General features: G+C 41.9%; 2 protein-coding genes and 2 non-coding genes across 4 annotated transcripts; 1 reads left to right on the top strand and 3 right to left on the bottom strand.

The window, feature by feature from the left end:
* Window positions 1-2,804: 2,804 nt before the first annotated feature.
* On the bottom strand, window positions 2,805-14,418 carry mtpap (mitochondrial poly(A) polymerase). Its single transcript, XM_054622895.1, has 9 exons — window positions 14,220-14,418; window positions 13,569-13,735; window positions 13,215-13,448; window positions 12,828-13,052; window positions 11,275-11,486; window positions 9,728-9,954; window positions 7,844-7,936; window positions 7,665-7,738; window positions 2,805-4,311 (listed from the first exon to the last, which is right to left on the bottom strand). The coding sequence occupies exons 1-9, from the start codon at window positions 14,341-14,343 to the stop codon at window positions 3,973-3,975; spliced, it is 1,695 nt and encodes a 564-aa protein (XP_054478870.1). The 5' UTR covers window positions 14,344-14,418; the 3' UTR covers window positions 2,805-3,972.
* Window positions 14,391-21,561, top strand: map3k8 (mitogen-activated protein kinase kinase kinase 8). Its single transcript, XM_054622896.1, has 9 exons — window positions 14,391-14,477; window positions 14,670-14,963; window positions 15,631-15,999; window positions 16,131-16,301; window positions 16,957-17,218; window positions 18,163-18,269; window positions 19,172-19,324; window positions 20,409-20,655; window positions 20,747-21,561. The coding sequence occupies exons 3-9, from the start codon at window positions 15,658-15,660 to the stop codon at window positions 20,869-20,871; spliced, it is 1,407 nt and encodes a 468-aa protein (XP_054478871.1). The 5' UTR covers window positions 14,391-14,477; window positions 14,670-14,963; window positions 15,631-15,657; the 3' UTR covers window positions 20,872-21,561.
* Window positions 21,562-24,897: 3,336 nt separating this feature from the next.
* On the bottom strand, window positions 24,898-24,979 carry trnas-aga (transfer RNA serine (anticodon AGA)). Its single transcript has one exon. It is a non-coding gene; the product is annotated as a tRNA-Ser (tRNA).
* A 337-nt stretch (window positions 24,980-25,316) lies between these two features.
* trnas-aga (transfer RNA serine (anticodon AGA)) lies at window positions 25,317-25,398 on the bottom strand. Its single transcript has one exon. It is a non-coding gene; the product is annotated as a tRNA-Ser (tRNA).
* Window positions 25,399-25,826: the final 428 nt, after the last annotated feature.

The following is a 25,826-nucleotide window of genomic DNA, read 5'->3' as shown; positions in this document are numbered from 1 at the left end:
ATCTGCTCATGCACATTGTAATCACTGATGGTAGATGCTTTCAATGGCTACGCATCAGTAGAACAACAGGAAGAAAAAGGTTGCTGTGTGGAAACGCATACAGCTACCCAATCATACCTTTTAAAGAATTGTTATTTACAGTATACGTCAGGAGTCTTTTATTCTGTAGCAGGCATATGTCTACAGGATAGTACACAGTTTAACATAAAGTATCCCTGTTTTCCTGTAATAAGTTTTCCAGGACATGTCCTTGAGGAAATTAGAAGCCTGTAAATGAAAACATCCCCCTGATCATGTTTAATTTAAGGAGGAACTAAACAAAATACCGTACATCAAACGGGTTTCAGCCTCTTCATGGAACGACGGCAGCTTTGACAAAAACAACAAAGCACACGTGATGATGTAAACGCAGCAGCCTGAGCTCTGGGGACGTGGAGTCACATGTATGTATGTTGCAAATACACATGCATTCTCTAAACGTGGAGTAAATTCACCCAGGAGAGCTTGGTGGAGCACTGTGGACGATCTGGGTGCGTTTCCATTGGACACCCGCCCATGTGCTGATCACAGTGGTACAACGGCCATGTGTGCTTGTGTGTGGTGTACCCACGTGACCGCTCGTCTTCCATCACAGCATGCGGTCACTGTCTCAACAGGGGTTTGATTTGGCCAGTGTTGAATGGTTGTAGCCTCTCTACTGTCCAGTAAGAGGAAGAATGTGCACACCGCCGCGGTCGCTGACACTCAGAGGCTTCGGCCGCCAGTAACTCTGTGCCAGGCTCCAAAGAAGCAAGCCATGCGTCCTACACTGAAACAATGGTGCTGTTGGTGGGTACAGTAAGTCCCAGGCATCAAGTTGGTCGCCAATAGTTTGCCTCATGTTTTCATTGTAGAGGGACATGGAGACATTGATAAAGAGGCTGCCAGTGACTGGGCCACTTGAATACAGTTTTCAATAGGCACATTCTTCAGCCAGTACACACCTCTGCAGTTACGCAGTAGTAACTCTGCAGCCAGAGATACAAACAGTGATAACCTCAAGAGCCTCGGCATGCAACAAGTGCATTCCAGCGCTCCCTGCTCACTTTCACCATGTCCCATGCACAGCCAAACGTGTTGTTGATGAGTGGGGAAACTTCGGAGTAAGCAGGAGATTGGGCCCCCCAGAGGCCGCCAGGACCCTTGTCCCTCAACCACGGAAACCAGCGAAATGACCTCTCACAATGTTGCAGGGACAATTCATGGAACTGCGTGGGGAAGTGCTTTTGAGATTACGATTCTCCACGCTGCTCACAAGTCTTTGTGGAGCCGGTGGAGGTAAGTGGAAGGAGTGGCGTGGTGATCGGACGGCTTGATAAAATTAGTTCTGAAAGTGCTCCAGCTGATAAGGCCTTTACTTCAAATAACACGTTCTCCAAAAGCAAAGCCCTTTTTTCCCCTCAAATGCTCGCAGCACCCTGCTTCATTTTTAGGGGGCATTCAACCTCGAATGGGTGCCAAGATCTTTTTCATTTCTTGTTGTTTTTCCTACTTTTCCTCCCTCACCACGTTTCCTCAAATCCCTCCCATGTTTTTCAAACCCTCAGGCCACCTCTTTACATTCTTTCAGGCTCTGAAGGCGCATTAGGAGCCAAGAATAAAAAGGCAGCAACATAAACTCTGGCCATCGCCCTGCTGAACCTCTGGACTTCCTGAGAGAGGGCCAATCCATCTTGGACTTTTTTTTACCAGTTTTCCTAATAAATCAGAGCCCACAGTGTGCCGCCTGCTAACACCTCTGAGGAAGGTCACTGCTGGGCAGGTTAGCCAAACACAACCTTGGTCCCTTTGCAGACTTATGTGCTCTATCACTGGGAGTCGCTCACATAAAACCTTGCTACTGCGATGGTTAAGATGACTTAGAAAAAAATATATGATTAACCTTGACATTGAACTGTTCTAACCTTTTGGAAAGTGGCCACAGTTTCTATCTATCCCTATAATGACCCTATAAACTGTTCAATAAATGGAGAGTGCCATCCAAGAGGTGTCTATAAATTATAAAAATAAAAAATCACATGACATATGGCTCCTTCAAATGAACCCTAGAACACCCAGCAATCCCATTTCATCGAGCCCTCCTGAGGTGTTGATTTCCCCACCCGATGCATCTCCAACCGCCACGTTTCTTAACCACTCTGTTGCTCCACCAGAGCAGATCCGTCACTCAATTTAATTCACTCATGGAAATAAATAAACTCTGCAAACCTCAAAGAATGCTGCCACTCTGAGAGGAAAGAGATGACTGAGATAGAAAGAAAGGCGCATTAAATTAGGTGAAAAAAAAGAGTAAGATAGAACAGAGGAGGCAGGGACAGTAAGTGAAGTTCAAGACCAGGAGGGGGTGAGAGGCGGTGATGGGTTTTCTTCTGACTCGCTCTTTTCCTCTCATCCGTGCCGTGCCCCCTCTGGCAAAAGGTGGACGGGCGGTAAGAGGGGAGGTAGTTAAAAGTCTATCCTCTCACCCCTCTGACCTCCCACAGAAATGAGTGGAAAAACAGCTGTGGGCTGCACACTCCCTGCTCCTCAAACGCTGCCCCATGGGCCTGAAACACTCATATACAAACACACACAGGCACACTCATAGGATGTGAACCTGTAGATGCACTCTTAACACATGCACCCTAAGGTCTCCTCTCTTTCCACTATCTCACAGGCACATACATATTCTCAGGTTATGTAACTTTGGAAAAAAATGTTTAAAAAAAAATTGTAGAATGTGACTGACCTTTTGGTGCTTCAGCCACATTTCGAGCAATGTGGAAACTGAATCAAGAGTTCCGTGGTACGTCTCTTTTCACATATTTAACATGACATATCAATCAGTGGGTTTTCAGAGAGGTCAATCGATTCAACAGACTTTGCCACAAAGCTGACTTTGGTTCCAGTTAACTGGGGGACCAAGTTAATGGGCTGTCTGCTTCTATATACATTTTACACACGCTAGCACCATTATGTCACTGTTTTTGATCATTTGCTGCTAAAAAAATTGAAATCCAGATGTAACATTTTGAAGATGGTGTTAGAGTGTTCTTTTTAGTGGACAAAAGGCAGTTAAATGTCATTAGACGAGTCAAAAATAAATAGTAAGTGCTTTAAGAATATAAACTAGTTAAAATGAGCGCAGAGCATCATACTATGTGGTTAGCTAGCTTAGCTTTCACACTCTGAGAACCAGCCTTTTCAACTAGCTACTGTACCTAGCTGACTTAATCGTTAAACTATAACAGCCAGTGCGGGTTATGTCTATCACTCCATCACAAGTTAGCTCCAGCTAAGTAGCTAACGGTGAAAAGGCTTTTCTCTTTCTCTTCCAACTAATTGGAGGGAAAAAAGGTTTAGTTGTTTTTTCTACACTCCTTTAAACTAGAAGTATTGATGTATGTCTGAAACCCTTTAACCACATTTTGTCATTTTTGGAGGGCCATAAAAAACAAATCCAGTGTTTTCAGTTTTTCAATAAAAGCTAGAATATTCCATCTGTATTGTGACATTATTAGAAAGAAATATATCCATAGTGATTTTGTTTTGAGGTGTAAACAGATGTTAGTGATCAGTATAAATCAAAACCTCCATGCACAACATATTTTGAATCTAATAAACATGTGAATCATAAAACAGTCTTAGCTCCTAAAGAGCCACTGGAAGGACTCTTTAGGAGTGGCTTTAATTACAACAGAGTAAGCAAGTCTACAATAAAGTACACAGTAATCACTCCCTTATTCCAGGTCCCAAACATATGCACACACAGGCCTCAGTAATGCCCTCCAGTGTCCATGTTTGGAACTATAGTCCGGCAGATGAATTTACCAGTAGAAGCTGCTCCTCGCCTCCTCAGTTAGGCACCAACATGAAAACCAGGAGGTGTCCACCAGTGCATGAGTAAAGTGAAAGTAAGAGGATGGAGCTGCTTTCTGAGATCTCCAGAGAGTCTTAGCTTTTGTTAGGCTGATTGGTATTCTTCAAGGATTCCAGCAAGCTCTTGATCCTCTCACTAGCCGGCTCCCTTTTCCTTTTCTTGCGACCTTTGATCCCTGCAACCTGCGTGGGCATGAGGAGGGTAGCGAGTCCCCAAGGTGTGGAAGCCTTTCCCTCTTTACCACCGCTGGGTGTGTTGGTTTCACTCTGCTGGAGCAGCCAGGAGCTCTCCTGACACAACGCCACAAAGCGCTCCAGCTGTGTGACGTTGACGTTCTTGCTGACGTTGAGGGAGGTTTCGAACGGGTTCTGGATGTGCAGCGGGGCTACCTCTGGCTTGTTCTGCTCTTTTCCCTGGAGAGAGGAGAATGGGACAAGGCTGGCAGATGAACACATTTGTGAGCAGCGGGCGGCTATGAGCTCAGTCCTGTATGAACTGTATGTTATGGTCAATCTATCTTGTTGGTCATGGTTTCAGGACTTTGCTGGTGTATCTGGGGGAACCTATAGCTGACTGGAAAACTCTCTTAGCAGGCAAGCAGATGGGAGGGGCAAAAATGTGGACATGGCTCTGGAAGACATTTCCACTTGAGTTGTGAAAAGTGAGAATAATTCAGAAAGGGGAACTAAAATGTGCCTGGAATGAGCTAGACTGCTTTGCCAACCTGCTATGCACACAAAATGCGTTAGCAACGGAAGCATATATGACCTGTACTTATGTCTAGCAGTCATGCAATCAAATGAACCATCAATATGTGGTTCAGAGAGAAGTCAAGAACCTCCCATGGTCCTTTGCATGCCGTATCCAGCCAAAAGTCCGACAGTTAAGGGGCTGGAAGGATAAAGGGATGGAGCTTTGGTGGGGAGGTGGAAGGGACAGAAGATGGCAACATGAAGCCATCAGTCAGAGCAGAGGAGGGGAGCGAACCGGAGAATTGTGGCACCGTAAAGCAGATTTATGGCTGTTGCTCCACTGGTGAAAGCCTATAGGTACGGGGTCACGGCCACAGTCTACCTGCAGGCTTCCTCTGCAGTGTCATACTTGATATTAGCCTCATATATTAAGCTGCAGGGCCTCTCTTTCCCAGAGGCATCAATTCATTAAACTCCAAGCACGAGCAAAGTCCCTGCATCTCATATAACGTGCCGCCAAAGCATGAACAGCTACTCTATCAACTTAATTGTCTAGGGGCAAAAGTAATGGGTGATGAATAGGATATTATTTATTGTTACATATTTTTTAAGGTATGTTAATTAACTATTCTGTACGGCTAGAGAGGAAAAATAGCCCTGATATTACCTTTCAGACACAGTATGACTTGGAAACATATTTCCAACCGTTTTGTCATGATCTTTCCTTTCCATTTTATTTAAAAAAGCTCCAAAGTTTCACTGTGGACGCTCTTTCAGTGCCTCAGTATCACACAGGCAACAACATACTGGGTCTAAATGGAATAAATATGTGTTTGTTTACACTCAGCCTGATGGAGCTCCTAATTGGGATCGCAGCTCAAGGGCGCCGGGCTCTGTGGGGCTGCCATCAATCACATATGACAAGGACAGCTGTCATCTGTGTGCGTGTGCGTGTGTGTGTGTGTGGGAAGACGCCATCCACCAAACGCTGCCTTTATTACCAACAGATTTATCTGTTGAAGCGCAGCTCTTGGGCCGGGAGGAAATGTTGAAAGGAGGTTGAACTGGGGGCTCCCTTGAGTGCTGAAGTTCTTTCTGAAAACATTTTATTCATGCTCTGATTTCTCAGTGATGCCACAGTTGGATTTTCAAGTAAAATTAGAAGCCGACCAAGCAGCAGGATGGACTCACGGTTGAATGGACCATTTTGTGAGTAGAGACTGACTGGTACTGGATTTCTGAGGCAGTTAACATTAAATGATATTTGAGAGTAAATACAATTTATGGTAAATGTTAACCTTTTTTGTATAAACACATAACATATGCAAACATTTTTGATCAAGAGCCCTTACATTTGTTATTTTAAAGAATGGTCAGTGCTTTCTGGTGGAAAAACAAAGTAACATTGACACCGTTACATAATTATATCAACTAAATGTTTTGGCATGAAACAGTTTCAGTTACAACAGAAGCCGCTAGTGCCCAGCTGCAAAGTCTACAAGAAAGAGACTAAAGTCCTTTTAAGACATGGAACACATTGTTTAAAGCGACACCTTTTTGTCATTCAGACAATGGTGAGTCTACAATAATGTTCCTTACAGCCTCAATCAGGCATCAGAAGACATTAAAGGAAAGAGCAACAGTGCTTGTGTGATATTTGGCACCTGTTGTGTAAGAGGAAGTGGCATGAATGAAAATTGAAAATATGGGGGTTTTGGCACAGTCATTCATTCTTTAACGGGCAATACACTGCCAATCGGTTCCTCGATGGTTAGAACCTTTGGTAACAAAATGTGCAGAGTAGCAATATATGAGCAGTAAGTTGGATACAACACTCCTCTCTTTTTTGGCTTACACCCAAGATGTTCCCACACTGGAGCTGAGGACGATAGGTTGATATGAAAAAATGATTGAGGTCATGTCCATATATTGTACTATAAGTTCATATAGTTATTATTGTGGGAGACATATTCAATCATAGTGTTTCCTGTGCAAACAAACATTCTGTTTGCATACGAGATAATGATAAGGTGATACATTTACACAGTAAGACAGTTCTCTTAATAAGGTGAACATGCCATGTGTTTAGTTTCTCTCCAAGCATATTTAAATATCTAACAATGTGCTGCTGAAGCCTTAACGTTATTCTGACAGAATTCAATTTAGTGTTGCATTGAGTTTAAAAGTATTACAGAAATGATACAAATTCAGCAAGAAGATTTCTCTAGATTTCTCTCTCTAGATTTCTCCGTTTCTTCTACATGTAATGCTTTTTGTGACTGTATGCCAGTAATGTGTGAATTTAAAATTCGTTTGAATGTGTTTTTGCTGTCTTTTAAACTTTTGATTTGACTTATTTAAGCCCCTGCATTTTGCCAGGACCCCATTGTAACTAACAATTTGTTCTTAATGACTTGCCTGTTTTAATATGAAAGGGGGCTTACATGTGAGCATCTATTTCAACTTGCACTTAAACCTGCAATAACATAACACAACGTTGACTTATCATCATGTGTATTTGCTTATCTGCTTATATATCAGCCTATTAACACATCCAGGAGTTACAAAGCAACATGATCCTTCATTTGGAGTCCTGTTTATGTCCATCTGATGAATGGAATTCCAAAATTCACTCTCATCTAGCTCTGTTTTTGGTTTCTACCAACGCGTGAGAAAAATATTTGTCTCTTTCATCAGCTAGTGTCTAACTATGTCCGTTCAATTGTTGGTCCTGAGCAGGTAGTGTTCAGTAGGTTTTATAACTTTTGCCACTGAAAACTGCTGCCTGCTGAAAACCACACTATGAATGCAGTGAGAGTTATCAATAACCGAAAAGATGTTGGCCGGCTAAACAATGAGCTGAAACTCACTATAAAGCTCTGTAAAGGCAAGGGGAGCTGTAGATTCAGGTAATAATTCTATGTAGAAGCGCCCCATTTCATGCTGTTTTTACATAATAATTTTAAGAAGCCGCTTTAAGATTAGCTTAATATTCAAAAGATGATTTAAATTGCAATCATATAGCTAATTCTGGGGTTAAATTGGAATTAATGGATGTGAATAAACACACATACCTTTCGGATACTTATGGACATCCTGTTGAATGCAAAGGTGGCGTAGAACTCAAAGAATTCACGCAGCAGTTTCTCTGAGACAAGACAAGAAAAAGTCAAGTTAGCGGCTAACAGAAACGCCGGTGTCAATCAAACTGAGCTGCGGCCCTACGGCCTTTTTTCTACGCTCTAGTGCTCACCCAGTGTTTCCGTGTTGCTCTGGAGCTGGATCTTGTTGAAGTCGCTGACGAACGTGCAGTCGTTCCCCTCAATCACGCTCTTGTCCGCGGGACCTTGTGGGATGGGACCGAGAATACAAGGTAAATGACTGCCTCTACACGCCTCTGATGGCCATAAACAAGACACAGATGGATGGTGTGGGTGCGTTCATGAGTAGGAGACAGAAATACACGAGGGCAAGGAGAGAGAGCAGGTGCATGAACGTGTGAGCATGAAGGTGGTCAAAGAAAAAGAATAAAAGAGGAGCCTGGATCATGTCCTTGGTTGGCTGGTTTCCTTCTCCAGCAATGCCCTTGTTAGCAGTCTCCTTCATCGCGGTGAGGCTGGTGGTGGTGGGTTGTGTGTGTGTGTGTGTGTGTGTGTGTGTGTGTGTGTGTGTGTGTGTGTGTGTGTGTGTGTGTGTGTGTGTGTGTGTGTGTGTTACGCCACTGTTTAAATAGCTGCCTGCATGCATGTGTGTGTCCGGAGGAGGCGGGGTCATCAACCTTTCCAGAGTGATGGGCCTTATATTGTCCTGTAAGCACTCTGTGTGATATAGTCCGCGCTGAACGGTGCAGAGGAGGAGGGAAAGTCGGGTGGGGGTTGGCGGGTGGGGCAGTAGATTGCTTTTCGAAGGCAATTATCAGGCAGCCAAGGTGACACAGAGGGGGAGAGATGGAAGAACTGCAGTGGATTTAGTCTACCCACACTACTACTTTTCCATTTTAAAAACGCATATCTTTTGCTACGCTTGGGGTTCACATTCCTCCGGAGTTTTAACCCCCCAAAAACAAAGCTGTTTGAAGACGCTACCGACGCTGTGTTAGTTTGAAAACTCTGGAGTTGCCTCTTAGTGTGGACGGGTGTAAACGTAGACCTTTGAAAACGATGACGTAGACACCAGTGTTTGCTACTTGATTGGGTCTTAGCAGTCAGGACGTGTCCTTCTCTTATTCGTCATGCCGCCGGGAGAAAACAAACAACACGTGTCAAGCGACATTATCAGCCCTACAAAGCGGACATTTGAAGTCCCGGTTTGCTGCTTTGAGGAGGGCGCTGGACACAGAACGGATTACTTTCTTTTTTAGTTTTTATTAATGTTTATATTGTTCTGCACAATTATTGTAAAGTTTACAAAGAAACTACTAACGAACAAAAGCATAAATGATCTCCAGTTAGACAGGGACTTCAGTCAACCGGCAGGGCTACAAGTGTAAGAACAGAGCAACAAAACCGAGAGGAAATGAGTGAGGAACTTGTTTGAAGTGGGGTTGTATGAGGTACTTGAGGTCCGTGTACTACCTGCAGTAAATGGAGTTGAAGGCTAGGGGTTGCGATATGACTTAAAATTTGTATTATGGTATTGTTGGGGGGGTTTTGCAGTGATGCATCATATCATGGTATGACAAAATTAAAAGGGATATTCCAAAACAAAATTCTACCAATTTGCAGTCTATTGGCAGTGTAAGAAAACATCTAAAGAATGATAAAAATATTTGAAATAAAAAAGGAATGTGTTTATTGGCTCCAAATCAGAATGAAAATGATGTTAAGACATACATCCGTTTTGGGAGGATTAGCCTTTTTTCTCACACATTTACTGTTTTATTGCTATAAAGTTTTTTTCACCACAGCCAAAATGGGAATATTACACTTAATAAAAATTCACATCTCTGAAGAAAATGAAAGCTGACATAGCCGTTTACAACCTAACCCACATGAAGAAAGAGTGTTAAAATATGCAGCTTAGATGCTGTTTAACCAGCACTGTTCCAAAGACAGTTGGATAACGAGCAGTGCGACTGCGTACAGCTCATCTAGAGTGACATGTTTACTGCTGAGTGAAAGATGGTGCTGGTTGGTACCTGCTAGGTCCCTGAGGTGGTCCAGCGTGGGGATGATGGGAGGGCTCCTCCTCTGCAGGAAGAACAGCACCATGACAGTGAGGGAGAAGTTGCTGATCCAGGCCCCGGGGATGCTGCTGGTGATACCGTGAGCTCGGGCCCAACAGCGCACGGTGAACACCAGATGTCGAACGCGCGGGTCCAGCTCTCTGTACAGGTAGAGCAGCTCGGTGCTCTTCATCGCCACCCTGTGGAGAACATACAGAATCACTACTCCTGACCTGATGCATGTTGGGCTTTGTTGTGCCATTCATTTCAATGTTAGAGAAATAACACTGAAATGAGATTGGGGACTTCCAATACAAGCAGTACACTTCACTGGGTGAATATTGAAATATTTCCTGCATTATTAGGTTGCTCAATTATCTAAAATAACTTGCAATTAATAACTAACAAATAGGACATTCTGATTATTGTGTGTTTTAGTACATCCAACCTTATTATAATGTTAATTGTTGTGTTAAATATGTCATCATGTAAGAGGATCATATTTTCCAGTTTACCAATGGTGTAAGCACCCTAATATTGTTTTGTACAGTAAATATTTCTAGGAAAGCATCAGTAAAAACCTCTTGATGTCAGTCCAAGTCTTTTTAGTGTTCTTCATGCCCTTAAGTGTCTGTATTTGTGCACATATTTAGTATAATTTCAACATCTGTTTTTGATCGCAATACGTCACAGCCTCCTGAGTTTCAAAAATAAAATACTCTACTATGTTGAATGCCAAGGGTTAGTGAAACTACAATCATAACAAAGCCACCACTAGAGAGCAGCCTTCAAGCTTGTCACAGACACTTCCTCAGTCGCACTGCTGTTAGTTCTTTCTCACACACACACACACACACACACACACACACACACACACACACACACACACACACACACACACACACACACACACACACACACACACACACACACACACACACACACACACACACACACACACACACACACACACACACACACACACACACACACACACACACACACACGAAAGTGCTGCGCTTCAAAGATCTCACAGTTTGACAAAAGTCCCCCTCACATCCACCCACGGCGGTTCCACTCCATTTCCTTAGAAACTGCAGAGTGGTTTTCTGTACGTTAGCAGGTGTGTAGGTGTTACCATCGGCAGAGACCACGGTGTCTTAAATGTTTGGCAGACAAGAAGTGAAACGCAAACAAGCCCCCTTTTTTTGGCCCTCCTTTTTCAGTTTTACTGTGGAAAGCATGCACTTCCTGCCAGAGTAAGGTTTCTGTTTGGGACTTTTGCAACGCTAGCGTGGCTAAAACGATATTCAGGACAACGCAAAACTAGCAGTTTCTGTGAAGCAACAGGCCTATGACCAACTCTAACTGACATTTCGAGACATGACCCTTCGTTTTTGTGAAACTTATGAATCACTGCAACACCAGGGACATGACAAAAAAATACTGTTCATACTGTTTTTATGTATTGAAAAAAAAACTGCCAATTGTCTTATAATATATGTGCACAGGGTGAATACCTGTTGTTGGCTGTAAGGTCACACTGAAAACCAGAAGGCTGGTGGGCGAAACGGACCAGGGGGCATCGTGCGTTGAGTATCTTCTGCACCCCCACGCAACCAGGCCCAAACTGGTCCACGCACTCCCCGATGACAGACAGGATGCTCTGGGTGACGGCCCGCTCTGAGTTGGCCCTCTTCATCTGGTACTCCAGCCACAAACCTGATTTTGGCTGCACACAGAGAGTGTTGAGATAGTTAATACCCACATCACTATATTAAACATGTTGTTTTGGTTTCCATATATCAAGTGCTCTATTTATGCACTATATTGTGCCCCCGAATATCCCATAATGGAATTGAAAAAGTAGCATCCATAACACAAAAGCAACTTTTTGCTTAAATTCACACAGTGGCATGCATTGCCTTCCATAGATGTGAAAATTACAACAAAACACCACCCATCAGAAATAAGTGTTTCTCCAATTATGGCTTACTATAAAGTAAACTACTGAGTTTTCATAATGCAAGGAAGCAGCATCATTTAAACCTGTTTACGAACCTTATTTAGCCTTTAAAGGCAGCATACAAACATTGTTATAACTTAACCTATGAAGACATGAAGTTTATGTCACTACAATAGGGGTTTTATCATAATGTCATTCACTACCTGTTTATACACCAGCTTCCACTTATGGATGCCCACAGCAGGGATTATAATTGTTCGCAAATTCATTAATAAAGATTTATAGCTGCGTACAACTGCATAATAGTGGGTATTAAACCATTTATTATATATTAATGTATATGCTTATAAATTATTCCTTAAAAAGTTATCAAATTAATAAACACTTTTTACTGTATGACCCCTTAATAACTAGAAAGTAAAAATAATCAGGAGTACAACAATTATGAAGGATCTGATTTCTTAAATGTACCACATTCTTAATAAAAACAAATTTTCGACTTTTCAGACTTATAGCTTTGCTAATTGTAACTAAGTGATTCCAAGCATCAGTAAGGGAATTCATGCAAAGCTTTTACCAAGATAATGTTGGTTTACTTTCTAATCTCACAGTATTTCAAAGACAAGTTTTGATGCAAAGCTTTTGTAGAATTTCTTGGTTGGTTGATTGGTTGTATGGTTGGTCGGTTTGGTTTTTCAGTCTTTGTCATTCACAGCTGTTTCTGTTTCACACCGCAGAACTCAGCTCTCACAAAACTCAGATTGCGGCAAATGACTGTGGACACAGCAGCTGGTAGCTGTTTACATTTTTTTGGAGGGGCTTAGCTGTTGCAAGTGGAAGGAGGGGCATTAATTTGTTCAGTTAAAAGTGCGCTGAAAGAAATAAAATGACTTCCATGTTTTGTTTTTTTCATGGCAGGTGTGTTGAGTCTTTGCAAGCACAAGTACAGTACCTGTTTCATTAAGCAAAACTTTGTATTTTGTGAACTGAAATGTTATGTCAATTTTATGGAATATTAATAAAATGAATCCCTATCAGCTGGTGGCTTTGGTTTCAGAAGTTAACTTTGTTAAGTCTAAAGGACGATCCCCAAACTCCCATTATTACCATCTTTGCATTTCTTCCACTGATGCCATCCAGGTCCAGAAACATATCCAGGTCACAGCCTAGCTTTCCAAAGCCGTTCACTGATGAGCCAAATGGCTTGATGGTGCATTCGGGGAAATAAGCAGCAGCGATGTCCTTGAGCAGAGAGCAAACAAGGAAACGCAGCCGGCTGTTCTCCTCCGTTAGCTGATAGACATCTGTTAGGGAGGTTATCTGTTGGTCTATCTGGGGGGAAACGAGGAGACCAGCCATGATTAACACAATCCTTGAGGTAAATATTAAGTTTATGACATCTATTGAAATGTATTCATGTATGTTTGTTTCTAAAGTTGAATCCAGGAGTAGTCTTTTGATCTAAACTGTAAATTCTGGGAGTGGAACACTTACACTTTCCTCTCTGGACAGTCTCTGTATGAGCTCGTTGATGGGGATGGATGTTTGTGGTTGGCACTGCTGGACTGATTGCTGGTTTGGGGAGTCTGCTGAGCCAAGGTTCCTCAGCGACAGCAGCCTTGATTTAAAAGGCAACATGGATTCATGGCTGACACCGGGGATGGCAGCCTCTTCAAGTAATGAAGCAAGACTCTCCCGGTTGGAAAATTCCACCACAGCGTAAATGCCCTAGAGAATAACACCAGTACACCCAATTTCATCAATGTTTTGTCATTTGTCATGTGTGGATCTTAAAAACATTTTGGAAAACAATGCTTATTTATCAGATGACCTTGGTTATTCACTTACATAGCTTTCATAAAAGAAGTATTTATTGATATCTCCATGTCTTGATAAATACTTGAGGAACTTCTTCTCATTAGTTCTGGATTGGCAGCTGATGAGAACAGATCTCTCTGCCTGTTCTTGTCTTTCCTCCTGAACAGCATACAAAGATTTGAATCCTTCTTTTTCTTCTGTCGACAAAGTAGCAGAATATTCAACAATTAGGCTACATTAATACATCTGCAGTTGTTCTTTAAGGAAGACCTTCATTTATTTTGATTTTTCAACCTTTTGTTGTTACCATACTGTTGATGTCAGACAAACTTTGCAGCACTCTCTGCAAACTAAAGCTCCATTTATCAGTTTGGTCTTCATTGGAACCAGAACGCAAACTCTAGCTACATAAAATGACTATTTTTACATTACGTGGTAGGTAAATGCATGTCAAAAATCACATACACAATTTCCCCACTTCGCATAGCACGTCTATTCAATTCGGCATAGGCATCACCTGAATATGTCTTACTTTCCGTTTTTTAATAAATACATTTGCCATTATGGACTATAACCAAGGCTGCTTAAAACTCATGAAAACGCTCACTCTACGGGAGACGGAGCTAGCAAGTAGGCTAACTGTGTCTGTCTGACAGCTTGATAAACTAACTAGTGGTTTACCTTGCGCAGCAACGGCGTTTGTTCCAATATTCCTGCGAAAAAATGTATCGGCCTTCTGTAGGCACTTCAGCAGGCTGCCCCTTCCTTTCATATGTAACCTGCACACCGCTAAGGAGGACGCCATTGCTGCTCAAAAAGAAGCGGAAAGGCGCATGCGCGTGGTTTTTTCTACGGCAACAGAGATGTACCAAATCAGACGTTTGGGCGATAATATGTCTTGAGAAACACATACATGGATCATAACATATACAGTCTATGGTAAGGATGAATGCTTTTAACGCCGCTTCTAATGTGACCTTGTTAGCTTTTACAACTATAACTTAAATTTGAATTTCGTCTTTATTATATGTCTAATGACTTGATCGTTGTAATATGTTATATTTCCATTATTCCTTCTATTAAAAGACGCTTTGACAAAACAAAAAAAAAAAAAAAATCAATTTCCCACAGGAAAACACCCAACGGTTCTATGGAAGGTGATCCCCTGTGTTTCAGCAGCCGGGCCACATGAAATTTGTTTTTCATCTGAGAAAACAAATCAAAGGGAAAACGAAACCGACTGAGAGTAAAGCACTTGGCATTGAAGTGTTCTCCACCCACGCGCCGATCGACTGCACTTCCTCTGTTTACTTCCCTCTAAACACAGTCAGACCTCTCTCAGTCAGTCAGACAGTCAGTGTTGGACGCTGGAGCCGCACGATGAAGAGACGACAGTCAAGCTAAGCCATTGACTCAAACATTACGGCAAGTACTGTTTGCTTTTCCCCCCTTACTTTATCACCTGACGTGATCAATATAAACTGTATAATCTGTTGAAGTTAAACAATAGCTGCTAAACGTTTTTATAGATTGTTTGTAACATCTACAACATCCCGAATTATTACTATAATTTATTTTTTGTGGTGGTATGTTTTCTGAGTTTGCACTTTTAGATTGTGATATATAAAGGTCATTCAGTGGCTTATTTGTTCGATTTTAACATTGGCTTTGGTTGGCTGGTTCTAAAAACCTGCAGAGGTGTATGATTTGCATGCAGGAGCCTATTACATGTGATTATTAACGGACCAACGACTATTGCTTAGCTTTTTTCTTTACAAACGTTTCTTTATTATTAAAAGCAGCTGGTGGTTAGTTGTAAAACAGTGGCCAAGCTTTCCTGGGGGCTTCCCAGCTTTACTGCGAAACTCCCCTCATTTGCTTGAAAAACAGTCTTTTATGCCCCTCCCAGATGTGCCTCCAGCCAGCTGAATCACAGCTGTAGTGCTTCAGTGAAGTGTCACTGTGTATCCTGCACTCCAGATTAACTTCTTAAAAGGTTATTCACCTGTTAACTGACAGGATCTCGTGCAAGTCTGAGCTTTAAAAAGAAAAAAAAAAATCCATAAACTGACCTCCTGATGTTTCATTTTAGGGCGAGCATCACAAGTCAAGCATCAAGATGGATTACAAATATGACAATGGAGTAGAACTGCTGTTGGCTCACATGAATATAGAAGACATCATCAACGCTGCAGAGACTTTGTATCAGCTTGAGCAAGAGGAGGAGGAAAGAGGCTTCTCATTCGAAGAGGAAGATCTCTCCCAGGAGGAGATGGACGAGAATGAGGAGGCGGGGGACTCGGTGGGCTTGGGCAGTCCGCAGAAGGACTACGTTGACGGTGCTGGTGGTGTTCGGTACGGGGCGGTGGCAGACCTGCTCTCCTTTGTCAACCTGCTCTCCAGCATGCAGGCTGCAGCCCTGCAGCACCAGCCTGAGGAGATGGGAGTCCTGCTGAACAAGGTGAGAAGATGTTTGTTTGCCTTTTGACTGCGTCTCCAGAACACAACTGATTGTTTGTGCGCATGAATATTAGTCTTTAACTGTCTTTATACTTTCATATGATCAGTTTCTTTACTGATTTTTATTTGCAGAAGGACATGGCTGTGAAAAAAGGCCGCTACCAGATCAACATGGACGTGCTCCTGTTTCCATGGAAGTTGACCTACAAGAACCACGGCTCTGGCCTTGTGCCCAAAGGCTCATTTGGGAAAGTCCACTTGGCTCAAGACACCACTACCAGGAAAAGAATGGCTTGCAAACTGGTGAGTCCTGCTGAGCAACGGCTGGAATCTCAGCCTCAGCTGACTTCTCGAAACTCTTGCGCTGGCTGCCAAATATTTCACCTGCCAAGAACTGTTTGTTCACAGGGCAACTCCTGTTTTTGCACGATGAATGTTAAGTTTGCATGACATTTGGTATGTGATCCATTGGAATGAAAGAGGAACAGCGCACTTTAAAAGAAGAACTGGGTTTTTTTTGTTAACAGACTTACAAAATGGGCCAAGATTAACGCAAGAATGGAAATTGAACAGCTTTCCAGGAATTCTCTGGATGTTTGTGCCAAAGTAAAACTTTCGATAAATCGACATGTTGTGATTTGACTCCTGAGTTCCTGGCACACTTTTCACAACACATTCTGTTCTGTTCTTATCTATGTGATACTGCCCTCTTCGCATTGGGGCGGTGAGCAATGTATGTACTCTTTCCTAGGTGGGAAATATTGACAAATGAGGAAGGAGTAGTTTCCTCCCCGGCCCGGTGTTATCATCACAATGCTATGTTGACACAGTGTATTGTACACAGAGAAGGCTTACTGGCAGCAGTTTATGTGCTTGGTATCTGAGTGACAATAGATTTCCTGCGCATCAGCAGACTTGTGACGACGCATTTATTTACATCCCCTCATCATCCTCATAGATCCCTTTGGAGCACTTTAAAGCGGCGGATGTGGAGTTCCAAGCCCGGTTCCGCCACGAGAACATTGCTGAGCTCTACGGCGCCGTGCTCTGGGACCAGAGCGTCCACCTGTTCATGGAGGCCGGGGAGGGCGGCTCGGTCCTTGAGAAGCTGGACAGCTGTGGGCCCATGAGGGAGTTCGAGATCATTTGGGTGACCAAGCAGGTCCTGCGGGGCCTGGAGTACCTGCACTCCCACAACGTCATCCACCACGACATCAAACGTGAGAGCGAAATAAAAATGTTTTTCACTTGTTGGGTGTTGTTGATGGCTTTGCCGCAGTGTAATAAGCTAGTACACATGGTTATGGAAATTAGGTCAGTTTTCACCCTCTTTACGTCAAAGTCAAGCCACAGACGATGCGGTTCTCGTGAATAGTTCTGGAGAGGCTTCATTGGCGAGCAGTGAGGAAGTGAATCAGTTCAAACAGCCACAAACCAACTAGACCACAGAGTTCTTACACTTACAATCGTAAACATTATGACTGAGTATTACACAAATCTCCTCCTCTATAGGTTTGACAAACACGTTTTCAGTAAGTGTGGCCAGGTCACACTGTCTGTTAGCTAATGACTTTTTTTACAAGAACACATGCTGGTGGCAGTGGGTGGGGGTGGGGCTTGGCTAACGTTCGATGTGAGGTAACTTCACGTGGTTGAATAACAGCGATGCTGCTGGGATCAAAGCATTCTCCACAGCTGCCCGTCAGCCCCATGGCCTAAAGGCTGTTTGGCGTATGGGAATTTCAGCCCTCTTCCCGTGCTCCCTCAGGGTTAAATGTAAGGTCCAGAGAGACAAGTGACCTACAATGGCCTGGCCCTCTGACATGTCACCGTCAGAGTGTTTCCTGCCTGCATTCAAAATATGTAATTATACCTTGGTGAGGTTTTTAAATGACACTGAGACTTTTCACCAAAGGCTTGCCCTCAAATTATCTTTCAAATGTCTTTGCTAAAAGCCTGTGACGTGCTTGACTTCTGCTTGGGAGGTCTCAGTGGTCTTTTTCCCCAGTTGAAATCAATGCAAACGCAGTGTAAGCCACTTCAGTGTGTTTGAAGAGCCACTAAATATGACCTTAAATGCCAACCTGCACAGCTAAGCATAAACACTGAAAATACAGTACACAACAGACGGTGCAATAACTATTCTCTTCTCTGTTTTCTTTAGCCAGCAACATTGTCCTGATGTCAGACAAGGCAGTGTTGGTGGACTTTGGTCTGACGGTGCAGATGACAGAGGATATATACATTCCAAGAGACCTGAGAGGAACAGAGGTAAGAAAATAAGCCAGAGGTGTGCTCTGAGTCCTAAAGGAAGAAACTATAAGCCCACAATTAATGCATCAATCCATCATGTCTTTTGTTTTTGTAATTGCTTGGTCGGAGAAACTTGTTTTCTTGTCTCTTATCTTGAGTGTGTGTTTTTAGGAAATGCAGCACTCTTCTTAAGTAATGACTCAGTCTATGCTTACCCAGGGATTTAAATAAATTAGCCTTAAAGCTTGTCAGCACTTGCCTCTGTCTTTTCCAAAATTATTGAAAGTCAATAATTGGCAAGTGTTGTTGCACAGCAGCGAGAGCACTCACTGACCTCACTGATGAAAATTATAGTCTGCCTATGCTTAGGGTTCTCAGTCCAGATGTAATCAGCTCTTTGAAAATGTTATGATTAATCCAAGAGACTCCTCAAGTGCTTTCACTCCCATCATTTGTCTGCCTAGCTTTCCCATGCTTTGACCTGTTTGTGTCTAAATCTGTGTTTGCACTCATGGCTTGGCTTGTGGAAAGTCCCAGGGCAGACACCCAGGAGTAATAATAAGAGAGACACAGCTAGCGAATACACTGGGCTGCTCACATTGACATGGGAGAGCTGGCTGGAATTTCCAGCAGAGAAAAAGATGAACCCTGGTAGTGTGTTTACTTTTCACACTCCAAAGGCCAATGAGCTTCTGCACTGCCCTTACCTCAATACACAGAGCGTGGGTCTAAAGGTTATTTTGTTGAATCAGAAAAAACCCCAAAAACGTTTACTGCAAGAGGTTGTTTACTCTGTGTTGTTTAGCACCAAAACATTCATTTGAATGGGAAACTAATAAAAGTGGGTCAACCTTTTCATGCCGTTATCCTCCGCAGCCCATTATATCTAATTCATCGTATGTTACCCTTCTTTCATTTAGATGTATATGAGTCCAGAGGTGGTTCTGTGTCGAGGTCATAACACAAAGACAGACATCTACAGCCTGGGCACCACCATAATTCACATGCAGACTGGTAGCCCTCCATGGGTCCAGAGATACCCACGCACTGCCTACCCATCCTACCTCTACATCGTAAGTACTTCACATTTGTTATGAGCCACGCTAGTGTAATTGTGCTGGTCAGTTGATCCTTCACTCTTGGCAAGATTGAAATAACTAGACATTCATGGTTCCCAGAAGATGAAGCTTTAGTGATCTCCTGACTTTTCCTCTCGCACGACTAATTTGGATGGTTGAAATTATTAAAACTATTGGATATACCGCCATGAAAGCTGATACAGACATTGATTGTGCATGCACTATTAAAACCAAGGACTGTAATTTGAGTGGAAATATAAAGCTATTTATTTGAGAGCCTTTTCAAGAGTAGAAGCACTGAGCTATTTCTATATGCAGCAAAGCACTCTCCATCTCTGCCAACTTATTCTACGACCCCACCATCTGGCTAATTATTGCTTTTAATTCACCACAACCGCTAAATATTAAAAGCAAGTTTTGCACCTCAGCTTTTATCTGACCGTTTATCTGACTGGTTTTCTTTGCAATAAGCATCACACCTGCTCAGGTCAGGTAGCATAGCTATTACATGACACTTAGATGCTGAGAGATGGACTGTATCTTATATCAAGCTGCATCTGAAAAAAGTGACACACTTTTCCATGACCTTGTTCCGGTCTTCCACAGCATAGATTATGATGAGATAAAAAAGGCTGAACGTGACTGATTTCAGAGTGTGACCTATGGCCCGTTTAGTCAGTCATTACTTCTGTTTCTTTTAAAGGTTTTCCATTACATGGGTTCTTGCTTTCAAGAAGTCCTGTTTCTGTTTTTGAAATGCTTATCAGCTCTTTTGATTTACTCACTTCCTCGTGAAACTGCTGTCACGGAAAAGTAATGCTACGTGGTAAAGTCGCTTCTACAGGCTGAGCGTTGCTACTTCTCCTTGTTCCTTTTTTACCACAACCAAGCCTGTTTTACAAGCTACTACTCAAAATGACAAGGGGACAGGGTCACAGCTGCTGGAGCAGTTATATGTCGCTTGTTTGTGTTTTTCTTTGGTTATTTTGGAATCATAGTCAACATAGTCTTTGTAACTTTTTTTTCTCTCATGCTGCAGTATCCTAGTGCCAATTTTGCCTTATTTCTCTTCTAACAGATCCACAAACAGGCCCCCCCTTTGGAGGATATAGGGGAGGACTGCAGCCTGGCCATGCGCTCCTTCCTGGAGCGAGCCCTGGAGAGGAACCCTGCTCTGCGGAGCTCGGCGTCCGAGCTGCTGAAAGACGAGGCCATCAACCCGCCCAGGGAGGATCAGCCGCGCTGTTGGAGCCTTGACTCAGCCCTGGAGGAGGCCACCCATACCATGTTACGGCAGCAGAGCCAGCACCACGACACCACACAGGGTAGGCACCTATGTGCTGAAGTTAATTTGGTTCCAGTAATGAATAATAAGAAGTTGGCCCTATTTAAACATGTATATTCCTTTTTCTGCAGATTCGTCTCTGTACTCTGAGGACTCTGGCCATATGAGGAGGAAGGGCTCCTTGTACATTGACCTAGGGGCCTTGTCAGGCTACTGTAAGCTGGTGACAGGGCCCCCCGCTTCAGAATATGGCTAGCATCGGACCACATCTCACCTTTTAGTTGGCTGAACTTTAGTCAAAGCCAGATGATTGTTTACTTGTTAGCCTTTCTTAAAAGTATGGCTTTACTGTTGGGGGACCGATTAATAGTTCAGACCGGTGGACAGCTGACAAGATGAATTGTCAAAAATGGAGTTAGCTTAAACCTTAATGTTGAAATGGGCTGATGTGACTCAACACTGCAGGACAGTGGTTGGAAGCGATGTCATGCATATCATTGAGCATTACTTGTCAGCTGTTGGTATAATTTACCAGGGCTCCATACGTTGTTCTAGCACATGCTATATTTCATTGCTGTTTTCTTTCTCTTGAAATAATGTCTAATAGGAAAATAATTAATTTATCACTTAATATGTAAGTTATCTATAAAAGATACAAATGTGTGCACTATGCAAACATGTATATGTAGGTCTTTATGGACTTCCTCTTGTTAATTCCTGTGGAATACTAATAGCAACACAATACTATGCAAATGTCACTTCTGTGGGATGCATGTGATATCTATTTTGTGTTTTGTACATCCTGTGAGATGAGGCCTCCTGTGCTTTCTACCATAACAAAAAACAAAAAAATAATTGTGTTACTTCTGTTTTCTTAAGTATTGAGCATAGAAATTGCCCAAGTTTGATTATGTGTCATTATGCATAAATGCAAATAAAAAATAAAATCCCATTATGTTTGTGATGTTTCAGTTTGACTTCACATAGACAAATGATTCATCTTAGATTTGCAGCTACACAACTAAGATATATTCCTGTCCATTTAAAACCTTTGTTATGTCAGAATGTTCCACATTCAGGCTGTTGATTACCTTTCTTTTTCTACATGATGTCCTGACAATTTGACCTCTGTGTTGGCAGCACTGACAGTATATATTGCAATATATATTGCATTATTTCTAAGCAAGAAGAGGTTTTTGATTTGATATTTGATACAGAAATAACATGTTAATGGACATAAGTTCTGTGTGTTTGTTAGAGAACATGGTTCCATTGTAACATAAGAGTGGGCAGGGGAAACTTAAGTTCTCATCTCTCTCTCACTTGCTCTCTCTTTCTCTTTACTATTAAAGTAAATAAAGAAATCACTTTGCAGCAACGTAAACTCCGGCATGGGACTAAGTCTAATGATACAGCCATGCTATCTGCTCTGTCAGGCTATAGTACATAAGCATGTGGTGCTTTGAGCTAAATCTTAATGTCAGCATGCAAACATGCTTATTATAACCTGTTTAAACAAGCTAATTTTTAGCAGGCAGGCTATAATGTTTAGCATGTAGGCATGCCTATTATCTATAAACTCAAACTATAGGGAATGGTAATTGCTGAGCATTCTGTGGTGCGCTGCAATTTTTTGAATATAGCGTACATTGCAACAAGAAAGATTATGGCTTTAGTATCTGTCTGTCACTATCTGTCACCAGTCCAGTCAATCGTCATTTCTCAATTGTTTATTATGAGAAATGTATAAAAACGTGCAAAAGACAAATGCTCTGATAAAGAGATGCTCTTAAAAAAGAAGCAACATATTGCAAAACTCAAGTTAGTTAATGATATCGATCCTTAAGGATTAGGCGATATAGATTGATCGAGGACCATGACAGCTTGCCAACCATTGTGGTCACTGATGTTGCCATATAACTAGTGTTTGGTGTGGTGCCTACACCTGTCAGTAATTAAAACATTTTTTAAATGGAGGCCCATTTTCAATTTACAAACAAGTGTGTACAAGGACTTCAAATCTACAAGCCAAATGCCAACAATAAAGTATTTCAGGCAAAGGTAATCAAGCTAATGGTATGCTAATTGACAGTTGGCTAATTATTAATAATTAATCTACCAGTATATAGCAAAAAAACAAACACATAGTGTTAGCCTACCTTTGTTTTCCACTGTATACTACAGTATATACTACCTTTCACTGTGTAGTGTTTTGTGTTAGTTCAGCAGTTCTTTTTGACCAATTGGCAATGCCTCCAACAGTTGCATAGACACTTTCACATCTCTTTTGAATTCCCCATAGGACTGTGTACAGTTTTGAAGAAAATTTTTACTTTATATTTTTATACCAAGTGAAAAGTAATTTACCTGACAACATTTACTTGACAGCTATAGTTACTAGTTACTTATTTTGCACACAAAAATATGTAATTTACATTTTTATAAATAATATTCAATGGAGTGATGGTGATTGTTAAAGAAAACTTAATACATCACGTGTAGCAAAACTGCTCGACTGGCAATGTTCCTGCTACATATTCTACCGTATGTGATCAAGAAAGAGCAATAAAGTGGTGTGAAAAAATCCCAAACTAGCATTTCATTGGAAACTGCTTGTGGGCTTTCATGGATTCCCCAGCAAGCAGCTAGATCACAGATGAGGCATGAATCAAGTTTTTGCGAAGCCCTCTACTACATTACTTTGAACTGTTCTTATTTAGTCATGGGCATTATCTGCTAATGATTATGCATCAGGGAAACCCAAGTGAACGAAATATGTGAAGTGTTTTTCTCCTATCTGTGGCTCAGGCCTACCCTTCCTCTTTCTAAAAGCGTCACAAGCGAGTGGGCGTTGAGCCCTGCTGTGGAGGGGCTTGCCTCAGAGTCTGATCTGAAAGCGTCAGTGTTTACAGTGATAAAGACAAATACTGCCATCTACTGGTTATAGTAGATACAACTCGCTGAATGAACTGAGCATTTATCTACTGTGTGGCTGCTGAACGGATAAAAAATACAAGTATTTTAACCAGGCATTATGTGTCCTAATACAGCGTGAAAGGTGAATCCATATCCTTGGCTTTTTATTTAATTTGTTTTATTCCTACCTTATGTGCAGCATCTTTACTGCACAGAGCACAATATGGCTTCATTTTAAGGACTACTGTTCACATTAATTGGAAATGTATATGCTGCCATGTATCTGCAGGTAAGCACAATCCCTTTTATGACTTCTTCATGTTTTTGAGACAGAATTGTCAACAGAAAAAGACATTTAATGTTGACATTTTGATTAAAATAAAGATCTTGATGGGAATCATTTGAGTTAGCAGTGTACATAGGCTATGTGCCTTGAAGACAGTGATTAATGTGCAAAGTTTATTGGGTACCAATATAATCGAAGGCAATCTAATTTGACAGCCCTGCAACAACTTCCAGCTTTTTAATTGGAAAATTATAATTTGCAGTCGTGTGTCAGAGAGGTGTGGATACAACTCTGGTCATTTTGAGGCTGTAGTAAATGTTGGTGTTGTTTTTAATAATATGAACAACTTTTAATATTATCTCATTCTCTTTTACAATAAATTTAACCATATGTATTTGCCTATGATAATGTGAAGTACTTTGATCTTTGAATTTTTTTCAGCCCCCTTCTGAGTCACGTGACGAAACCACAACAGTTTGACATACAGAGTTACTTCACCATAAAATCACATGGAAATACCAAAAAAACATCTCAGAGTTCTGGTAGCTATGCTCAACACTAAAAAATAAAATAACAAAGGGAGGAGCATAAGTTTAAGGGGAACAGCCTGCGGGAGCAATTTGGGGTCAAGTTTCTTTCTCAAGGACACATCGACATGTACTGCCGGAGCCGGAGTACGAAAACAGACACATGTAAATCAATCAACTATTTGGGTCAAAGCATCAGCTTTGTGTGTGCTCTTTTTCTAAGCTGAACCGGAAACATCTCAGCAGGGAGTTCTTTGCTTGTTGGGCACACGGTTGAAAAGGATCTTTTGTTGTTGACAGGATTCGATCCTGCGCGGGGAGACCCCAATGGATTTCTAGTCCCACAACACCCAAGCTGAATCAACTTTCTGTAATATTCAGAATTGGCTCGTGGCTAAAATGTTACGGACATTACGGAGATGTACTTAATGTAAAGTTCTATCACAGTTTATCAGATAAAGCACATGTCAGTTTTTCGTCCAAGTTTCGCGACTCAAGCATCCTTTAACTGTGGCCATAACAACTGATGGAGATGTTTGGATTTGGCATCTATCGTTGTTGACAGGATTCGAACCTGCACGGGGAGACCCCAATGGATTTCTAGTCCATCGCCTTAACCACTCGGCCACAACAACCTACAATATGGTAATAAACCAACTTTCTTTTTTCAGATTTTACTATGAAATTTGCTTAAATAAAGGTAGAAATATGATAAAAAAAGATAAATGTCAATTTTGTATATGGCTCGAACACAGGAAAAGTCTCCGGGAGCAATTTGAGGTTGAGTTTCCTGCTCAAAGACACATCGACAAGGACTGCCGGAGCCTGATCTCAAACCGCCAATCGATCTATTGGAGGACAACGCTTTCCTACCCCTGAGCAACAGTCGCCTAGTGTGACAACATACATAAGAAACTCAATCTGAATGTTACAGCAGGGAGGTTTATGCTTGTTTCGTTGAAAAGGAACATTCGTTGTTGACAGGATTCGAACCTGCGCGGGGAGACCCCAAAGGATTTCTAGTCCATCGCCTTAACCACTCGGCCACAACAACCCACAACATAGTAATAAACCAACTTTCTGAAATATTCAGAACTGGCTCGGTGATTAAAAATGTATTGACATTTACAAAATGCACATTTCCATAACACAGTTTAACCCAACTCTGTCTTCCATACCTTGATTATATGTAATTCTTTATGTGATGTGCTCAATGGGTGTTTCGATTGCCATGTTTCATGAATCAATCATCCTGTAACTTTGGCCTTAACAACTGATGGAGATGCCGGGATAAAAATGAACCCGGGGCCATTTCCTACATGCGAAGCAAGCACTCTACCACTGAGCTACATCCCCTGTGAGACTGTCGGATCTTTCTGTAATTCTTTGAAATGCTTAAATAAAGGCAAAAATATGATAAAGAAAGATAAAAGTTGATATTGTATATGGTTTGACCAAAGGAATAGCTTGCGTAAGCAGTTT

This window comes from Anoplopoma fimbria, chromosome 21 (assembly GCF_027596085.1).
Source record: "Anoplopoma fimbria isolate UVic2021 breed Golden Eagle Sablefish chromosome 21, Afim_UVic_2022, whole genome shotgun sequence".
Classification (NCBI taxonomy): domain Eukaryota; kingdom Metazoa; phylum Chordata; class Actinopteri; order Perciformes; family Anoplopomatidae; genus Anoplopoma; species Anoplopoma fimbria.
The sequence above is the reverse complement of the archived record's forward strand: the minus strand, read 5'-3'. Positions and strand labels throughout refer to the sequence as shown.